Below are 21,928 nucleotides of genomic sequence, written 5' to 3' on the forward strand. Positions count from 1 at the left end.
AGTTACAGGCACTTGGACTATTTTTCAAATTATTAGAATCTCACTGTCGGGATGCCCTAATTCTAATGCATCATTAGTATCCTTTGAAGATACCTCTCTCCGAACCATGCGCTGCTGAGCGACTGTCGGCTTTCCCCTTTGTTCTAGTTTAAAAGCTGCTCTATCGCCTTTTTAAAGGCTAGTGCCAGCAGTCTGGTTCCACCCTGGTTAAGGTGGAGCCCATCCCTTCGGAAGAGACTCCCCCTTCCCCAAAAGGTTCCCCAGTTCCTAACAAAACTGAATCCCTCTTCCTTGCACCATCGTCTCATCCACGCATTGAGACTCCGGAGCTCTACCTGCCTCTGCTGACCTGCGAGTGGAACAGGGAGCATTTCAGAGAATGCTACCCTGGAGGTTCTGGATTTAAGCTTTCTAAGAGCCTAAATTTGGCTTCCAGAAATTCCCTCCCACATTTTTCTATGTCGTTGGTGCCCACATGTACCACGACAGCCGACTCCTACCCAGCACTGTCTAAAATCCTATCTAGGAGATGCGTGAGGTCCACCACCTTTGCAGCAGGTAGGCATGTTACCAGGCGATCCTCACGCCCACCAGCCACCTAGCTATCTACATTCCTAATAATCGAATCACCAACTATGACGGCCGACCTAACCCTTCCCTCCTGGGCAGTAGGCCTTGGGGAGATATCCTCAGTGCGAAAGGACAATGCATCACCTAGAGAGCAGGTCCTTGCTACAGGATCCTTTCCTGCTACACCTGGTTGGTGCTCTCCCATCATGGGATCTTCTTCCTCCAAGGCAGCACCAGGGCTGCCAGTCTGGAGCTGGGACTTGACTACTATGTCCCTGAAGGTCTCATCTATATACCTGTCTGTCTGCCTCAGCTCCTCCAGGTCTGCCCCTCTAGTCTCCAGGGATCGGACTCGTTCTCTGAGAGCCAGGAGCTCTTTGCATCGCATGCACATGTACAACTTCTCACCGGTGGGTAAAAAATCATACATGTGACACTCTATGCAAAAGACTGGGAAGTCCCCCTCTTGCTGCTGGACTGCTGCCTTCATCTCAATTTTGATCAGTTCCTAGTTAAGTTTTAGGTTGCTATGGGAGTAGGAATGTGTCTAATGTCCTTTAAATGTATTAGTGAATTCACTATGTGTCTGGTAGTGGCCTACCGGGGTCTGATCGAATTCTCAATAAAGTTTTTGTTGATTTTTTTTTTGTGTGAAAGTGGCACCTGCCTATAAATTAAGGGATGAGCGAGGGGTGGGAGACTTGGGAAATCCAAACCGTCTAACTTCAGTTAGTCAGCCAGAGTGACTCACTGCTCTCTTGATTAACAAATGTTGGTCCCTATTCAAACCCTATCACACTACCTCAACACCTTTCCAAGATGAGTAACTGAGCTGAACTATTCAACTTTTTTACTTAGGTATATACTGCTCCTATCTTATTTCTAGCTTCTGGCTACTTTTTGGGATTTTTTTTGTGTTGGTTTTTTTTTCAATACAAACACTCAGTTCTTTAAAAGACTGCAGAACACTCAGTTCTGCAGACTTTTAAAAATAAACACACTACCTACTGCTTACTAGCTACCTTATTGACTGACTATTTAAAAATACAAACAGTCTAACTTGTTTATTCACTGCCTTTCTGATTATTAAAGGCACAAACACACTAAATAATATTCCCAAATAGTTAACATTGCCCCAATACTTTTAAAAAAGCCAATGTCCCAAGCAAAAACTTACTGAATCCTTTCAGCCACCAGCAAGGTGATCCTCTCCTCTCAGTGTTCCCACTGGAATGTGGGTTACTAAGCTCTTCCCTTCTAATTTATAATGTGCTTCTAAGGTAAATTAGTACAAAACAGTTCCTTTAGAGATTTACACTTAAGTTAGTTTTGCTGAGTGACTCACTGCTGTGCTGATTAACAAATAATGGTACCTATTCACATCAACACACAACCTTAACACTTAGTCAGCCAGAGTGACTCACTGCTCCCTTGATTAACAAATGTTGGTCCCTATTCAAACCCTATCACACTACCTCAACACCTTTCCAAGGTGAGTAACTGAGCTGAACTATTCAACTTTTTTACTTAGGTATACACTGCTCCTAGCTTATTTCTAGCTTCTGGCTACTTTTTTTTTTTTTTTTTTTTTGGGGGGGTGGTGGTTTTTTTTTAAATACAAACACTCAGTTCTTTAAAAGTCTGCAGAACACTCAGTTCTGCAGACTTTTAAAAATAGACACACTACCTACTGCTTACTAGCTACCTTATTGACTGACTATTTAAAAATATAAACAGTCTAACTTGTTTATTCACTGCCTTTCTGACTATTAAAGGCACAAACACACAAACACACTAAATAATATTCCCAAATAGTTAACTTTGCCCCAATACTTTTAAAAAAGACAATGTCCCAAGCAAAAACTTACTGATTCCTTTCAGCCAGCAGCAAGGTGATCCTCTCCTCTCAGTATTCCCACTGAAACCTTTTTTGAACCCAGCTAAATTTACTGCACTAACCACATCCTCTGGCAACAAATTCCAGAGCTTTATTGTGCGTTGAGTGAAAAAAGAATTTTCTTCGGTTAGTCTTAAATGTGCTACTTGCTAACTTCATGGAATGCCCCCAGTCCTTCTATTAATTGAAAGTGTAAATAACCGATTCACATTAACCCTTTCTAGACCTCTCATGATTTTAAACACCTCTATCATATCCCCCCTCAGCCGTCTCTTCTCCATGCTGAAAAGTCCTAACCTCTTCAGCCTTTCCTCATAGGGGAGCTGTTCCATTCTCTTTATCATTTTGGTCACCCTTCTCTGTACCTTCTCCATCGCAGCTATATCTTTTTTCAGATGCGGCTACCAGAATTGTACACAATATTCAAGGTGCGGTCTCACCATGCAGCGATACAGAGGCAGTATGACATTTTCTATTTTATTCACCATTCCCTTTCTAATAATTCCTAACATTCTGTTTGCTTTTTTGACTGCCGCAGCACACTGAACCAACGATTTCAATGTGCTATCCACTATGAAGCCTAGATCTCTTTCTTGGGTGGTAGCTCCTAATATGGAACCTAATATTGTGTAACTATAGCATGGGTTATTTTTCCCTATATGCATCACCTTGCACTTATCCACATTAAATTTCACCTGCCATTTCGATGCCCAATTTTCCAGTCTCAAAAGTTCTTCCTGCAATTTATCACAATCTGTTTGTGATTTAACTAAACTGAACAATTTTGTATCATCTGCAAATTTGATTACCTCACTTGTCGTATTTCTTTCCAGATCATTTATAAATATATTGAAAAGTAAGGGTCCCAATACAGAGAATGACAATGGCTTGGGCCAGCTCCTCATCCTTCTACCACCAGGGGCCCATCTTGAATCACATGCGACTCCACAGTGTTGCATGGTTGAAAGTGTGAGTTGGATCTGGGTGGCCAAATGCACCACCACTCTTCTTCTCCTGTGAGCGTAATCAGTGCCAGGAGTGGGTGTGCACCCATGACCAACCATTACCCTTGGACCTTTCTCAGTCAATTTTCTCAGTGGAAAAGGGTAAACAGTGGAGTGCCTCAGGGATCTGTACTTGGACCGGTGCTTTTCAATATATATATAAATGATCTGGAAAGGAATACGACGAGTGAGGTTATCAAATTTGCGGATGATACAAAATTATTCAGAGTAGTTAAATCACAAGCAGACTGTGATACATTACAGGAGGACCTTGCAAGACTGGAAGATTGGGCATCCAAATGGCAGATGAAATTTAATGTGGACAAGTGCAAGGTGTTGCATATAGGGAAAAATAACCCTTGGTGTAGTTACACGATGTTAGGTTCCATATTAGGAGCTACCACCCAGGAAAAAGATCTAGGCATCATAGTGGATAATACTTTAAAATCGTTGGCTCAGTGTGCTGCAGCAGTCAAAAAAGCAAATAGAATGTTAGGAATTATTAGGAAGAGAATGGTTAATAAATCGGAAAATGTCATAATGCCTCTATATCGCTCCATGGTGAGACCACAACTTGAATATTGTGTACAATTCTGGTCACCGCATCTCAAAAAAGATATCGCTGTGATGGAGAAGGTACAGAGAAGGGCAACCAAAATGATAAAGGGGATGGAACAGCTCCCCTATGAGGAAAGGCTGAAGAGGTTAGGGCTGTTCAGCTTGGAGAAGAGACGGCTGATGGGGGATATGATAGAGGTCTTTAAGATCATGAGAGGTCTTGAACGAGTAGATGTGAATCGGTTATTTACACTTTCGAATAATAGAAGGACTAGGTGGCATTCCATGAAGTTAGCAAGTAGCACATTTAAGACTAATCAGAGAAAATTCTTTTTCACTCAGCGCACAATAAAGCTCTGGAATTTGTTGCCAGAGGATCTGGTTAGTGCAGTTTATTTATTTATTTATTTATTTATAACTTTTCTATACCGAAGTTCAAATAACAGAGTTAATTATCACTCCGGTTTACATTGCAACCATAAAAACAGTGACAAAGTTGTCTTACATAGAACAGGGGGAGAGATAAACTTGGATACAGCTTAAGCATGGGGAGTAACGTGTCAAAACTGGTAAGAACTGATAAGAGTTGGCTTTTTGGGGAACAAGGTATTCCGAGGGAGGGGGTAGGAATGAGGGATTGGAAGGGAGTTGGAAGGGAGTTGGAAGGGGGGTTGGAAGGTGGGGGGGTGGGGAGGGTAGCAGAGGGTTACCTTATATTTAATGAAACTAATATACATATATTAAATAGCTTAGGTAGCAGAAGAAAAAGTGCTTAGGCATCTGAGCTTAGGAAGAGAAGGTCCATGGAGGATGAGGCAAGAACCAGTGTTATGGGAAGGCTTGTCTGAATAGTAGCGTCTTAAGTCTCTTCTTGAATGTAATTGGGCATTGTTCCAGCCTAAGGTCCGGTGGGAGCAGGTTCCACTGTTTGGGGCCTGCGGTGGAAAAGGCTCTTTTGCTAAAGGAGGATTTGAATGTAGGTGTTCTAAGAGTCCCTCTTTGCGCTAATCTCAGAGGACGGGTTGAAGTATGAAGTTGCAGGGGGGTCGATAGGTCCAGCGGAGAGATGTTAAGAATGGCTTTGTGGGTGATTACTAAAAGCTTGTAGAGGATTCTGAATTTGACTGGGAGCCAATGGAGCTTCTTAAGGATCGGTGTTATGTGGTCCCTTTTGTTAGACTTTGTGAGTATCCTTGCAGTTGCATTCTGAAGCAACTGGAGAGGTTTAATGGAGTTGTATGGAAGGCCTTGAAGAAGAGCATTGCAGTAATCGATTTTTGAAAAAATGATCGCTTGTAAGACAGACCTGAAATCTTGAAAATTAAGGAGGGGTCTTAGTCTTTTTAATACTTGAAGTTTGAAGTAGCACTCCTTTATTGTGTTGTTAATGAAGCCTGTGAAGCTCAATTGAGTGTCCATGACTACCCCTAGGTTTCTGACTTTGGGAGAGATGGTTGGGAGCGTTGTAGCGGGTAGGTTGTTTCGAGAAAAGTTACCATCCTGTGTGATTAAGAGGAATTCGGTCTTCTTTGTGTTGAGAATCAGGTTAAGATTTGAAAGGAGGTTATTAATGGAGCATAGATAGGTGTTCCAATGACGTAAAGTACTGTCCAGAGAATCTATTATCGGTAGGAGGATTTGGACGTCGTCTGCATACACGTAATGTGTTAATTTGAGCTTGGAGAGGAGTTTACAAAGCGGGAGTAGATAGATGTTAAATAATGTTGGTGATAACGACGAGCCTTGAGGGACTCCGAGGGTGGAACTGAATGGAAAAGATTCTTTGCTGTTGATCTTGACTCTGTAATATCTGTTCTGGAGGAAGGATTTAAACCAGTTTAAGGCTGTGTTTTTGATGCTGATGTCGGTTAATCTGTCAATGAGACAGTCGTGATTAACTGTGTCGAATGCGGCGGTTACGTCCAGAAGGATGAGCAGGCAGGGCTGTTTTTTTTCAAGGTTCATGAGGATGTTGTCTGACAGTGATAATAGCAGAGATTCTGTGTTTCGGGATTTACGGAAACCAAGTTGTGCTGGGGAGAGGATGTTGTTGATTTCAAGGAATTCTGAGAGCTATTTATTGACTATTCTTTCGAGGATCTTCGCAATGATAGGGAGATTTGCAATGGGGCAAAAATTAGCTGGGTTGTCTGTGGAGAGGTTGGGTTTTTTTAGTAGAGGTTTCAAGATGGCAAGTTTGAGAGGGTCAGGGACGTGACCCTGGGATAAGGAGGCATTAATGATCTGGGCGAAGGGCTTAGCGAAGTTTTTGGCAGAAGCTATCAGTAGGTTGACTGGAATCGAGTCCAGTGGGAGAGCGGATGGCTTTAGTTTTTTTTAATATGGATTCGATTTCTAAGGCTGATGTGGATTCAACATTCTCTAAGATGTCTGCCCGTGAAGGTAGGACACCGGGTAGTTGTGTGTGGTTGGGGATGGGAGGCTGAGTGGTGGAGACCGGATTTGGTTGGCTTGTAACATTGTTATCTATGCGGGAGGCAAGTAAGTTAGGTATTTTGTTCATGAAAAAAGTAGCCAGCTCTGTGGCTTTGTAAGATGCTTTGTCATTTGGAATTTCTGATGTCGGTGGTTTGGTAAGGGATGATACCAAGGCGAAAAGGGCTTTAGAGTCAAAGATGAAATGGTGAATTTTCTGAGAATAGAAGTCTCTTTTAGCTTGCAGGATGACAATTCTGTATTGGTGCATGAGAGATTTAAAGGTTTGCAGGTTTGAAGGCGAAGGATTTTTGCGCCAGGTCTGTTCCATTTTTCTAAGATCGCGCTTCTTGGTTTTTAATTCAGGCGTGAACCAAGGTTTTTTGTTGGCTTTATTGGAGTTGATAATTTTGGTTGTGAAGGGGCAGGTCTTGTCCGCCACTATGTTTGAGATTTTGATCCAAGAGGCTAAAGCTGAGTTAGCATCTGTAAGGTCAAGTTGGTTTAATTCCGGTGGGAGTTGGAAGATTAGTGTTTCCTGGTTACAGAGTTTTCTGAATTGGACTGTGGTTTTCTGTGTTGCTGAGTGGTTTGGATGTTGGTATAGTAAGGTGGTGGAGATTAGCTTGTGGTCCGACCAAGGGATTGGTTGGCAGACAATGTGTGAAGATTGGGTTAAGCCTTGGTTGATGAAAATAAGATCCAGGGTATGTCCTGCTTTATGAGTGGGTTCATGAATGAGTTGATTGAAGCCCATGCAGAGGAGGGTGTTAAGGAAGGATTCGCAGTTAGGGGACCGAGGGTTGGCATCTACATGAAGGTGAAAGTCTCCTAGAAGAATGGCTGGCGAATCGGTGTTGATATGTTTAGCTATCATTTCAATTAAAGGAGATGGGTCAGAATCAAGGAGTCCTGGGAGGGCGAAAGTAAGTCCAATTTGTAGATGGGGAGATTTGAAGACTGAGAATTCAAGAGCCTGTTGTGAGGTCGCCACATGGAGCGACAATCGAAAAACCTTTTTAGCTGCAAGAAGCAGTCCTCCTCCTCTTTTCTTCGCTCTAGGGATGGAGAAGAAGTTGAAGGATTGATGGGGGAGTTGATTGAGGAGAGCCATATCCTCTGGTTTTAGCCAAGTTTCTGTGATGGCGCACAGATCTGGCTGCTCATCAGTGAGGTAGTCATATAAGAGGTGTGTTTTGTTTGAGAGTGATTGGGCATTCAAAAGGGTTAAGGAGAATAGGGTGAGACCCAGTAGTTGGTTTAGAGGAGAAAGCATAATGGGAATGAGTCTTTTTTGTTGTTGCTGCTGGTGGCGAGGTGTTTGACCAAGTGTAGCGGCGGCGTTTCTCCTGTAGTTGTAGATGATTGGAATGGCCGAGAAGAGCATGCCTGTGCAGCTGCCTATTTGAGGTGCGGGGATAATTGGACAGTGGAGATTCCAGGCGCTCTGAGTGAGATAGTTGAACTGTGGTTGCGGACAGCGAGTAAGGGAGAGGGGTCTCCGGTAATAGTTGAGTCTGAGTGTAAGCAGTGTCTTGCTTCAGGGGCTGTACGAAGGGGCGTACAAAGGTGCGACGCCGGGAATTAGAGCCTGAGATTTAAAGAGCTCTCACCTGGCTTCCTCTGCCTCGCTTGTCGTCACTTCCTTATTCTGCACTTTCAAATTTGGCGCGGTTCGGGGTTTCTGGCTCCTGGCTTCTGATAGGCCGGCAGTTACCCACGTGGTGGCGATTGTCAGGAGCAGCGAAAGGAGGGCCGGAGGAGCGCTGAATCTGGTTCAGTGGTCGGCGGGGCTTGAATCCCAAGACGGGGCGGCGCCGAATGGGTGAAGCTGGGGGTCCCGAAGCGAACTTCCGGGCGGTGAGCGGAGAAAAGGAGAGCCGGCAGTTAGAGGATGTAGAAGGATATAAGTTGGATAAAAGCAGGCCGAGGCGGGAGGAGTACAAGTATGTTGGTTGCGAGTTGCGTGTAGCACTGCTGTGGTGGGGTAGTGTAGCGAAAGGAGGGCCTTTCGTCTGAATTCTCACAAAGACTCACAATGGGGCGCACTAAGGGGCAGGCCCCTTAGGTCACGCTCCTTCGGGCGCGCGACGCCCCGGGGAGTGTCTGCAATTTAAGGGCCTGAAAACAGTGCTGGGCTAGACCGGCTGGGTTGGGGGTGGGAGCAGTATCACTCACCACGTGGTCCTGCTGCTTCTCTTTATTTTGCAGGTTTCTGAGCCCTCTTCTCCCTTTTTTTCTCTTAATTTCCCGGTTCACTGTTCACTGCTGGCTCACAGAAGGGAGGGGTGAGCGGGCTCTTGCCCCAACTGTTAGTGTAGCTGTGTTCAAAAAAGGTTTGGATAAGTTCTTGGAGGAGAAGTCCATTAATGGCTATTAATCAATTATACTTAGGGGCGGATTTTAAAAGGCGCGCGAATAGCCTACTTTTGTTTGCGCTCCAGGCGCAAACAAAAGTACGCTGGATTTTAGTAGATACGCGCGGAGCCGCGCGTATCCACTAAAATCCTGGATCGGCGCGCGCAAGGCTATGAATTTTGTACAGCCGGCGTGCGCCGAGCCGCGCAGCCTACCCCGTTCCCTCCAAGGCCGCTCCGAAATCGGAGCGGCCTCGGAGGGAACTTTCCTTTGCCCTCCCCTCACCTTCCCCTCCCTTCCCCTACCTAACCCACCCGCCCGGCCCTGTCTAAACCCCCCCCTTACCTTTGTCGGGGGATTTACGCCTCCCGGACGGAGGCGTAAATCCCCGCACGCCAGCGGGCCTCCTGCGCGCTGGGCCGCGACCTGGGGGCGGGTACGGAGGGCGCGGCCATGCCCCCGGGCCATAGCCACGCCCCCGTACCCGCCCCCAAAACGCTGCCGACACGCCCCCGAAACGCCGCGACGACTGGACCCGCCCCCGACACGCCCCCTCCGAGAACCCCAGGACTTAAGCGAGTCCCGGGGCTCTGCGCGCGCCGGGAGGCCTATGTAAAATAGGCTTCCCGGCACGCAGGGCCCTGCTTGCGTAAATCCGCCCGGTTTTGGGCGGATTCACGCGAGCAGGGCTCTGAAAATCCGCCCCTTAGGGAATAGCCACTGCTATTAATTGCATCAGTAGCATGGGTGCTTCTTAGTGTTTGGGTAATTGCCAGGTTCTTGTGGCCTGGTTTTGGCCTCTGTTGGAAAAGGATGCTGGGCTTTAGGGATGTGTATCGTGTCCTCGATCGTCTTAACGATCGATTTCGGCTGGGAGGGGGAGGGAATCGTATTGTTGCCGTTTGGGGGGGTAAAATATTGTGAAAAATCGTTAAAAATCGTTAAAAATCGAAAAATCGAAAAACCGGCACATTAAAACCCCCTAAAACCCACCCCCGACCCTTTAAATTAAATCCCCCACCCTCCCGAACCCCCCCCCCAAATAACTTAAATAACCTGCGGGTCCAGCGGCGGTCCGGAACGGCAGCGGTCCGGAACGGGCTCCTGCTCCTGAATCTTGTCGTCTTCAGCCGGCGCCATTTTCCAAAATGGCGCCGAAAAATGGCGGCGGCCATAGACGAAAAAGATTGGACGGCAGGAGGTCCTTCCGGACCCCCGCTGGACTTTTGGCAAGTCTCGTGGGGGTCAGGAGGCCCCCCACAAGCTGGCCAAAAGTTCCTGGAGGTCCAGCGGGGGTCAGGGAGCGATTTCCCGCCGCGAATCGTTTTCGTACGGAAAATGGCGCCGGCAGGAGATCGACTGCAGGAGGTCGTTCAGCGAGGCGCCGGAACCCTCGCTGAACGACCTCCTGCAGTCGATCTCCTGCCGGCGCCATTTTCCGTACGAAAACGATTCGCGGCGGGAAATCGCTCCCTGACCCCCGCTGGACCTCCAGGAACTTTTGGCCAGCTTGTGGGGGGCCTCCTGACCCCCACGAGACTTGCCAAAAGTCCAGCGGGGGTCCGGAAGGACCTCCTGCCGTCCAATCTTTTTCGTCTATGGCCGCCGCCATTTTTCGGCGCCATTTTGGAAAATGGCGCCGGCTGAAGACGACAAGATTCAGGAGCAGGAGCCCGTTCCGGACCGCCGCTGGACCCGCAGGTTATTTAAGTTATTTGGGGGGGGGTTCGGGAGGGTGGGGGATTTAATTTAAAGGGTCGGGGGTGGGTTTTAGGGGGTTTTAGTGTGCCAGCTCACGATTCTAACGATTTATAACGATAAATCGTTAGAATCTGTATTGTATTGTGTTCCATAACGGTTTAAGACGATATTAAAATTATCGGACGATAATTTTAATCGTCCTAAAACGATTCTCATCCCTACTGGGCTTGATGGACTCTTGGTCTTACCCAGCATGGCAATTTCTTATGTTCTTATGTTCTTGTTCCTGGTCACCTGTGATTCCACTGGTACCTTAAAAATTGACATCTGACAAAGTGTACTCTGTCCTCGAAAACTTATGCTTTAATAATTTGGTTAGTCTATAAGGTGCCACTCGACTCCTGTCATTTTTGCTACACCAGATTAAGATGGCTATCCCTCTGAATATTTTTCACTGGTACTATGAAATTGCATAGCATGAACAAATGTTTCTGCAATTCTATGGCAACAGCCAGGAAACCAGGGGAATCTCGTTAAGATTTACAACTTGATATGTAGATCACTTCTGGAACCTAGAAATCAATCTGGAGAATTAACAGCCATACCTTTCTCTTCTAACAGATACTGCCAATTTGAAGACTGCTACCCAGGAGCAAGCCACCAGTGTCACAGCCATGGCCTCCACTTCCTCCTCTACCAGTATTACCCCCACCTCCTCCTCTTCTGCCTCCTCAGCCATAGATGAATCTGCTCCCTCCAAGGGGTAGGGTTACTCATAAAATTGATGGTGCATCTGAAAAAGTCAAGCTTTCATTTTAACTTGCTTAGACTATTGTAATGACCTATTTATTCATCTCCAAAAAAAAATATATATATATATATATATTTATTGTTTACAATAATTTCTGAATGCAGCTGCCCATCTTATCATGTATAAGCAGTTTAGAAAAAGAATGCCCCCTGTTTTGAAAACACCACATTGGTTTCCAGTGAATCAGCAAATTTACTTTAACATGTAATGTTTGTTTTTGTAAAGCTATACATAGTAAGGGGCAAGTTATGTAAACAATTTTCTACATTTATACAGTTCTGATCACATGTATCGTGCTTCTCATAGTACCCTTTTGACAATTCCTATACTGAAACAAGCCTGACTGCAATGTACTCGTGATTGTGCCTTTCGGTGCATTGGCCTAAGATTCTGGAACAATCTTTCTTTGAATATTAGAGATATTCAAGATTATTTGAGTTGTTGCAAATCTATAAAAACAGTAAGGTCAGAATTCAAAGGGGTTTGTCCAGCTAAGTTTGGGTCTTAACTGGACAAACCCCAAGTTTTGAATTTTCCTTCCAACCAAACAATGAGGTTTTAGCCAGATAAAATAGAGACAGGGTAGGGGCATTCATAGAGTGGGGTTTCCCCTTCACAGTTTGCTCTGAATATCAGCGCTAGCTGGGGAAAGTTATCTGGCTACCCGTGACTATAGTGGGCCCATTCACTTTACTGGGGTGAGAGTTTTATTTACTTGAGGTGTTTTGCAGTAAATGGGTTATACATGCAGCTAAATAAATACATTTACTGCTGCTATGTGGCTCAAAGAAGAATTTTGAGATCTTCCAACAGAATTCTATGTGACTGTCTCTTTGACTTAAAATGTCAACATGCAGCTATTTTATTTATTAAAGGGAAAAAATGTTAAAATAAAAGCAAGTTTGCTTACTATGAATGGTGTTTTTCATAGATAGCAGATGAATTAACCATGATCTTTGGGTAATGTCATCTGGTGGCTCAAAACAGACTTCTCTCTTAGCTAGTAGAGCTTTTGACTCTACTGAGCATGTGTGGGAGTTCCCGCACAGGAATTGCCTCTCATTCTCTTCAGTCTGTATCATAGTGCTAGTTAAATATATTCTACTCTCCAGGGAGGAGTGGGTAGCTCATGACTAACTCATCTTGTTTTCTATGGAAAACATTGTTTAAAGTAAGCAATGTTGCTTTTTTCCATTGATAAGTAGGCTGAATTAGCTGTGATCTCTGGGTAGTCCCAAGCAGAGGGTTCCAGTGGAATGTTAGAGTTCCATTTTCTTTTCTTTTCTTTTTTTTTTTTTTGCAAAATATTGTCTATGGTACCTAAAGACTGGAGGGTTGCCAATTTATTGCAATTTTTAAAAAGGGATCAAGGTGTGATTCAGGAAACTATAGACTAGTGAGTCTTAAGTCTGTGCCAGAGAAAATGGTGGAAACTAGGGATGTGAATCGTTTTAGGACGATTAAAATTATCGTCCGATAATTTTAATATCGTCTTAAACCGTTATGGAACACAATACAATACAGATTCTAACGATTTATCGTTATAAATCGTTAGAATCGTGAGCCGGCACACTAAAACCCCCTAAAACCCACCCCCGACCCTTTAAATTAAATCCCCCACCCTCCCGAACCCCCCCCCCCAAATAACTTAAATAACCTGCGGGTCCAGCGGCGGTCCGGAACGGCAGCGGTCCGGAACGGGCTCCTGCTCCTGCATCTTGTCGTCTTCAGCCGGCGCCATTTTCCAAAATGGCGCCGAAAAATGGCGGCGGCCATAGACGAAAAAGATTGGACGGCAGGAGGTCCTTCCGGACCCCCGCTGGACTTTTGGCAAGTCTCGTGGGGGTCAGGAGGCCCCCCACAAGCTGGCCAAAAGTTCCTGGAGGTCCAGCGGGGGTCAGGGAGCGATTTCCCGCCGCGAATCGTTTTCGTACGGAAAATGGCGCCGGCAGGAGATCGACTGCAGGAGGTCGTTCAGCGAGGCGCCGGAACCCTCGCTGAACGACCTCCTGCAGTCGATCTCCTGCCGGCGCCATTTTCTGTACGAAAACGATTCGCGGCGGGAAATCGCTCCCTGACCCCCGCTGGACCTCCAGGAACTTTTGGCCAGCTTGTGGGGGGCCTCCTGACCCCCACGAGACTTGCCAAAAGTCCAGCGGGGGTCCGGAAGGACCTCCTGCCGTCCAATCTTTTTCGTCTATGGCCACCGCCATTTTTCGGCGCCATTTTGGAAAATGGCGCCGGCTGAAGACGACAAGATGCAGGAGCAGGAGCCCGTTCCGGACCGCTGCCGTTCCGGACCGCCGCTGGACCCGCAGGTTATTTAAGTTATTTGGGGGGGGTTCGGGAGGGTGGGGGATTTAATTTAAAGGGTCGGGGGTGGGTTTTAGGGGGTTTTAATGTGCCGGTTTTTCGATTTTTTGATTTTTAACGATTTTTAACGATTTTTCACGATATTTTACCCCCCCAAACGGCAACAATACGATTCCCTCCCCCTCCCAGCCGAAATCGATCGTTAAGACGATCGAGGACACGATTCACATCCCTAGTGGAAACTACTATAAAGCATAACATTGCTGAACATATAGATAAGCATAGTTTAATGGGGCAAAGGCAACATGGATTTAGCCAAGTGAAGTCTTGCCTCACAAATTTGCTACATTTTATTGAGAGAATAAATCCAGAAAGCATTTGACAAAATCCCTCATGAAAGACTTCTTAGGAAATTAAAATGTCCTGGGATAGGGGTAGTGTCCTATTGTGGATTGACAACTGGTTAAAAAATACAGAACAGAGAGTAGAGCTAAATGGTGAATTTTCCCAACTGAGAAAAGTGAATAGTGGAGTGCCCCAGGGATCTATTCTAGGACCACTGCTTTTTAACGTATTTGTAAACCACCAGGAAAAGGGTGAGTGAGATGATCAGATTTGCTGATAACACAAAATTATTCAAAGTTGTTAAAACATAAGAGGATTGTGAGGAATTACAAGAGGACCTTGCACAATTGGGAGACTGGGCATGCAAATGTCAAATGAAATTTAATGTGAAACTGATGCACTTTGGGAAGAGTAATCCAAATTATATCTAGACAAGGTTCCAGATTAGGAATCACCATTCAGGAAAAGAATCTACGCAACATCATTGATAATACATTTAAATCTTCTGCTCAGTATGCAGCAGCAACCAAAAAATCAAATAGAATGCTAGGAATGATTAGGAAAAGAATGGAGAATAAAACAGAGAATAACATAATGCCTCTATATTGCTCCTTGATGCAAGCTCATCTTGAGCACCGTGTGCAATTCTGGTCACTACATCTCAAAAAAGATATAGCAAATTACAAAAGGTACAGAGAAGGGTGACCAAAATGATAAAGGGAATGGAAGAATTCCCCTAAAAGGAGTGGCTAAAGAAGTCAGGTCTCTTCATGCTTGGAGAAGAGACGGCTGAAGGGGGATATAATGAGAACATAAGAAGTTGCTATACTGGGTCAAACCGAGGATCCATCAAGCCCAGCACCGTTTACAACAGTGGCCAACCCAGGTTACATTTACCTTTCAAGTATCCAAACATTAAATATATCCCATGCTACTAAAGCTGGTAATAAGGAGTGACTAGTCCCTAAATCAACTTGATTAATAGAAGTTTATAGACTTCTCCAGGAACTTATCCAAACCTTTTTTAAACCCAGCTACACTAACTGACTTAATCACATCCTCTGGCAATGAATTCCAGAGAGTAATTGTTCACTGAGGGCCGGATTTTATAAATTAGCGCGAGCACGTACTTTTGTTTGCGCACCAGGCGAGAACAAGAGTACGCGGGATTTTAATAGAACATAAGAACATAAGAAATTGCCATGCTGGGTCAGACCAAGGGTCCATCAAGCCCAGCATCCTGTTTCCAACAGAGGCCAAACCAGGCCACAAGAACCTGGCAATTACCCAAACACTAAGAAGATCCCATGATACTGATGCAATTAATAGCAGTGGCTATTCCCTAAGGGGTAGATTTTATAATTTTGTGCGAGCGCACCAGGCGCGAACAAGAGTACACGGGATTTCAATAGCGTATCCATTAAAATCCTGGATCGGCACGCGCACGGCTGCTGATTTTGGGCAGCCTGCGCACGCCGAGCCGCGCAACCTGCCTCCGTTCCCTCCGAGGCCGCTCCGAAATCGGAGCGACCTCGGAGGGAACTTTCTTTCGCCCTCCCCTCACCTTCCCCTCCCTTCCCCTACCTAACCCACCCCCCCACGTAGCCGCGTGTATCCATTAAAATCCGGGGTCGGCGCGCGCAAGGCTGCCCAAAATCGGCAGCCTGCGTGCGCCAAGCCGCGCAACCTGCCTCCGTTCCCTCCGAGGCCGCTCCGAAATCGGAGCGGCCTCGGAGGGAACTTTCTTTTGCCCTCCCCTCACCTTCCCCTCCCTTCCCCTCCATAATCCACCCCCACCTGGCAATTACCCAAACACTAAGAAGAATCCATGCTACTGATGCAATTAATAGCAGTGGCTATTCCCTAAGTATAATTGATTAATAGCAGGTAATGGACTTCTCCTCCAAGAACTTATCCAAACCTTTTTTGAACCCAGATACACTAACTGCACTAACCACATCCTTTGGCAACAAATTCCAGAGCTTTATTGTGCGTTGAGTGAAAAAGAATTTTCTCCGATTAGTCTTAAATGTGCTACTTGCTAACTTCATGGAATGCCCCTTAGTCCTTCTATTATTTGAAAGTGTAAATAACTGAGTCACATCTACTCCTTCAAGACCTCTCATAATCTTAAAGACCTCTATCATATCCCCCCTCAGCCGTCTCTTCTCCAAGCTGAACAACCCTAACTCTTCAGCCTTTCCTCATAGGGGAGCTGTTCCATCCCCTTTATCATTTTGGTTGCCCTTTTTCTGTACCATCTCCATCGTAACTATATCTTTTTTGAGATGTGGCGACCAGAATTGTACACAGTATTCAAGGTGCGGTCTCACCATGGAGCGATATAGAGGCATTATGACATTTTCCATTCTATTAACCATTCCCTTCCTAATAATTCCTAACATTCTGTTTGCTTTTTTGACTGCTGCAGCACACTGAGCCGACAATTTTAAAGTATTATCCACTATGATGCCTAGATCTTTTTCCTGGGTGGTAGCTAATATGGAACCTAACATCGTGTAACTACAGCAAGGGTTATTTTTCCCTATATGCAACACCTTGCACTTGTCCACATTAAATTTCATCTGCCATTTGGATGCCCAATCTTCCAGTCTTGCAAGGTCCTCCTGTAATGTATCACAATCCTCTTGTGATTTAACTACTCTGAATAATTTTGTATCATCCGCAAATTTGATAACCTCACTCGTCGTATTTCTTTCCAGATCATTTATAAATATATTGAAAAGCACCAGTCCAAGTACAGATCCCTGAGACACTCCACTATTTACCCTTTTCCACTGAGAAAATTGACCATTTAAATCTACTCTCTTTGTTTCCTCTACATGTTTATTAACTTCTTCAAAAAGTGAAGCAGCTTTGTGAGGCAAGACTTGCCTTTGGTAAAGCCTTGCTGACTTTGTTCCATTAAACCATGTCTTTCTATATGTTCTGTGATTTTGATATTTAGAACAGTTTCCATTATTTTTCCTGGCACTGAAGTCAGGCTAACTGGTCTGTAGATATAGATATCTCTGTGTTGTTTCCTTAGAGGAAAAAATCTTTGAAATACTTTGGAATATAGAAGTCCTACAACTTGTTCCTGTCTTTATTGGCAAATAAGTATGGAATGTATGTGTGTATGTGTGTGTGAGAAAGAGAGAGATTAAATATTTATCTTTTCCTACTTTGTGAGTTCTCTCAAAGCCAGCATCCTTAGACAAGGTTGAAATTACTATCTTTTAATTTCTATTAGAAAAATTCCAGTCTCATTTAGATGCACACACTAGCTGTTGTACTCGGGGGAACAGTGGACCCTTGGGCCGGTCTGGAAGAGGAGAGTTCTTACTGGAAAGGCCGGGTGGTGGAACTGGAGCTGGTGATGCGAGGTCTTCACCCACGCGGACCCAGGGTCCCCCCAGGAGGAGCCCGTAGGGACCGGGCCGCAGGGACTTACTACCGGGAGCAGGGGTGCTGGTGGTTACTGGAACTGAGGCAGAGTAGAGGCACTAGGCAGAGGTCCAGGCCTAGGAGGCAGCAGCAGGGTAGATAGACAAGACCAAGGAAGTCAGGGGCAATCCGAGGTCGAGGCTGGCAGCAATCAGGAATATCAGGAACAAGCCGGAGTCGGGAACCAGGTATCAGCAGCAGAGCTGGAGGGCAGAAGCAAGAGAAGTCAAGAGCAGGTCTGAGGTCGTGGCAGGCAGCAATCAGGAGTATCAGGAAGAAACCGGAGTCAGGAACCAGGTATCAGCAGCAGAAGCAGAACAGGAGCGCAACTAATTCACAGCAGGAACCTCGTTGCAAGGCGAATCACGGGAGTCAGACGCCCAGTATAAATACTCTGCTGGTGTCTAACGTCACTCCGGAGGCGGTCCTGGACTTCTGGGTGCGGGACCTCAATTGCTGTGCTTACGCGCGCGCGGCAGATGTAATGGGCGGAGTCAGCGGAGCTTTCAGTGGTGTCCCGGCGAGGAGACGCCGCGGGCATGCGGCCTACTAGGCCAGGGGACCGGCGTTCCTTGCCACGGCCTGGAGGGAGGTAAGCGGCCACGAGCCCGACCGAGGGGGAGGTGATCGAGAGCGCAACACTAGCAACAGAAAAGACTCCAGAAGATTGGCAGTATAAGGAAGTCAGTCTTTATTATTGATTTGGTTTGAGTGGTAGTACAGGTCCAGTTTGCACCATCAAGCAGCACAAGCTATTCTTCGATCACAAGCCACCAAAGCTTCACATCATTGCTGGGTCAGTGCTCTCTACCCAGCATTCACAAGCTGCGTCTCAAAATGTATTACCCAGAAATCAATCCAAGATAAGTGTGCACCAACAAACTGTGACACAATTTTGGTAAATTAAATTAAATTGCACTAGTAAAAAAACACATAAGTATTGCGCAGGACCCTTGGCCTGGAGCAGGATTGGCGCTGCCCTCGGGGTTGCCCTAGGGCTCTTGCTGCCAGGAGGCAGAGCACACAAGAATACAGAGGCAAGCCAGGACTTCACCAATAACAATCCAGTCTTCCCGCGGGTTGAGCCCTTGGGTACACGGACCACCTGGACTTAGGTGGCCTCTGGGGTTTTCTTGGAGAGGTGACGAAGGAGGATGAGCAAGGAGAGGGTCCGAGTGTAGAGCCAAGGTCAGATCCAGAATATTGATCCAAAGGGTGGTCAGCCATGCCATGGTCAAGTTCTGAGGAGTCAAGTCGTATGTGGTCAGGTCCAAGGCGAGGGTCAGGTTTCAGAAGGTCAAGCCATATGTGGTCAGGTCCAAAGCAAGGGTCAAGATCCAGGAGGTCAAGCTGTACATGGTCAGGTCAAACAGAGGGTCAAGTTCCAGGGGGAGAAGCCATACGTGGTCAGGTCCAAAGCGAGGGTCAAGTTCAAGGAGCTCAAGCCGTATGTGGTTACGGATCAGAAACACAGGACACTGAGGAGACACAGACTGGAACAGACACAGAAACACAGGAACAGATCTCAGTAACAAGGTCAGGCTCAGGAACACAGGAAAAGACACGGAAGGCAACTGGTACACTCAGGGGTGTCGACCTGTTGCCAAGGCAAGGAAGTTAAAACTGAGCCCGGCCTTTATACCAGGCTCAGGTGACATCATTGGGAGGCGCCCGGGTCTAGGTTCCCATCCTGGGCCCTTTAAAGGTTGGAGCGTAGGCCGCGCACACACCTAGGGGCAGGGCCGAGGATGCCGTGGACGCAGAGCCCCTGCGTGAGCTCTGCTGAGAGGCCAGCGTTACCGAGGAAACCGGTGGTGCTCGGGACAGGTGTTGAGGATGCTGGGGACTGGCAGTGGCGGCAAAGGAGGATGGGCCCGAACCCTCCCAGGAGAGGAGGTATTCCCACTATCCCCAGCGTTGACGGATGTCGAGAACCTCCCTCACCTGCAGGGTGGCATCAGGCTCAGTGATCACCTGGGTTGGCGGAGGTGGCCAGTGGGACGGCCATGACAAGACTAGCAGCTTTGGAAGGGAAACATGAAATGTATTATGGATTCCCATATTGGGTGGCAGAGGGAGCTGATAGCTGACTGTCCCCACTCGCCGCAATACCGGGAAGGGACCCACGTACCTGGGCCCCAGCTTCTGGGAAGGCAGACAAAGCCGGATGTGGCATGTACTAAGCCATACCTTCTGGCCTGGAAGAAACATGGGGGATGCACAGCTATGGGCATCAGCGATCCTCCTTGCCCGCTCGGCGGCCTGGTCCAGACACTTGGTCATTTGTTTCCAGAGGTGCTGGATGGACTGGGCCATTGCTTGCTGGAGAGGGTATGGCCAGCGGGACAGGAAGCGGCAGACGGGGCTGCCGGCCAATCACCACGTGGAAAGGAGAACACTCTGTGGCAGTCGCCATGTGGGTGTTATGCACAAATTCTGCCCATGGGAGGAGGTCGGCCCAGTTGTCCTGCTGGTCATTCACATAGGACCAAATGAAGGCCTTCAGAGATCGGTTTGTCCACTCAGCCTGTCTGTTCGCCTGAGAGTGGTAGGCGGAGTTTAAATTGAGGGTGATGTTGAATTTGCGGCATAAGGATCTCCAGTATTTCACCGTGAATTCTGGCCCTCTGTCCGAGACCATCTCTTGTGGTAGGCCGTGGAGGCGGAAGATGTGGGTCAGGAACAAACACCCTAGTTCGGGAGCTGAAGACAGGCTAGGGAGCGATATGAATTGGGCCATCTTGGAGAAGCGGTCAATGATGACCCAGATCATGGTGTTCCCCTTGGAAGGGGGTAGGTCAATGATGAAGTCTGTGGCTAGGTTAGTCCATGGTTCTGTGGGAGCTGGAAGAGGCTGGAGAAGACCCCACGGCCGTCCAGTGGGCATATTCTACTGGGTGCAGATGGGACAGATATGACATAGTCCCGGGAATCTTTCACCATGATGGGCCACCAGTGATGTCTGTGGAGCATCTCTAGGGTCCGGGCCCAGCCCAGGTGTCCCGCGAGTTGGGAATCGTGGACCCAGCGCAGGACTCGTTCACGGAGTTGGCGAGAAACCACTGTCTTACCTGGTGGCATGGTAGTAGTGATGGCGAGGCAGATGCATGCTGGGTCGATGTTGTGGGCTGGACCTTCGGAGATATCCTCAGGATCCATTGAGCATGAAAGAGCATTGGCGTGAAGATTCTTCGTGGCTGGCTGGTAACGCAACTCAAAATTGAACCGCGTGAAGAAGAGGACCCAGCGAGCCTGTCGGGCGTTCAGAAGCTGAGCCTCCTTGAGGTGCTCTATGTTCTTGTGGTCCATGTAGATGGTGAACTTGTGCTGGGCCCCCTCAAGCCAGGGGCGCCATTCCTGAAGGACCAGCTTCACGGCCAAGAGCTTGCGGTCTCCGATTGTGTAGTTGCATTCGGCAGGTGAGAACTTGTGGGAATAGAAGGAGCATGGAAATAAGACTCCTTTCGCTGAGTACTGGCTGAGAACCATCCTCGCATCAATGGCAGACGCATCAACCTCCACAATGAAGGGGTGGTTCTGATCAGGATGGCGGAGGCAAGGGCCCGTGTGAAAGGCCTCCTTAAGAGCCTGAAAGGCCGATTGGGCTTTGGGACTCCACTCCCGGAGGTTGCAGCCTTTCCTATTCATGGCGGTGAGTGCAGCTGCCAGCATGGAGTAATCTGCGATAAAGTGGTGGTAATAGTTCGTGAACCCCAAGAACTGTTGTAGAGCCCACAACCCAACAGGCTGGGGCCAGTCGCAGATCCCCTGGAGTTTATCTGGATGCATACTAAATCCCTGATGGGAGATGATGTAGTCCAAAAATGGGAGACTGGTCCGTTCAAATAGGCATTTCTCGAGCTTGGCATAGAGCTGGTGCTCCCTCAGCCATTGGAGGATGGAGTGGATGTGGGACCGGTCGGACTTTAGATCCTTTGAAAAGATCAGGATGTCATCCAAATAGACTACAACGAAGGAGTAGACGAGATCTCGGAGGATCTCATTCATCATCCGTTGAAAGGCGGCGTCAGCAAGGGAGGATGGACCGGGACCTGAGGAGGGAAGCCCAAGGTGGGCAGGCCTGGTTGTGGGCAGGCCTGGCTGGGACGCGCAACATCAAGCTTCCTTGAGGGTGCCAAATCACCCTGTATCAGGCCAACCTGAACCTTCTGCACATGAGAAACTTTCTGCTCCATTTCTTCCAATTTTGTAACATGTAAAACAACCTGTTGTTCTGAAGTTTGTGAATGATTATTTATATCAGCAACTGAAGATATTAAAGAAGAAATTGACTTCTCAAGAGTCATTATTGCTATCCATACAGAATCCAAAGTAATAACTGGAGGTTTTACAATAGCCAGTTCAGGAACAGAGCCTACTAAATTCAAGCTACCAGAAATTACCACATTACTGTGCCTACTGGTGGTTCCTCCTCCCCAACTTGAAGTTGATGCCATTACTAAATGTTGGCATCCTAACTCTCACCCC

General features: G+C 47.0%; 1 protein-coding gene across 2 annotated transcripts in view; it reads left to right on the forward strand.

The window, feature by feature from the left end:
• Positions 1-21,928, forward strand: part of LOC115075811 (cell wall protein DAN4-like) — a 313,797-nt gene that overhangs the window by 237,543 nt on the left and 54,326 nt on the right. For both annotated transcript variants that reach the window (XM_029576612.1, XM_029576613.1), the window contains one exon: positions 11,146-11,287. In XM_029576612.1, coding sequence (XP_029432472.1) covers positions 11,146-11,287 — 142 coding nt within the window. The remainder of the gene's footprint in view (positions 1-11,145; positions 11,288-21,928) is intronic.

This window comes from Rhinatrema bivittatum, chromosome 14 (assembly GCF_901001135.1).
Source record: "Rhinatrema bivittatum chromosome 14, aRhiBiv1.1, whole genome shotgun sequence".
NCBI classification, from domain to species: Eukaryota; Metazoa; Chordata; class Amphibia; order Gymnophiona; family Rhinatrematidae; genus Rhinatrema; species Rhinatrema bivittatum.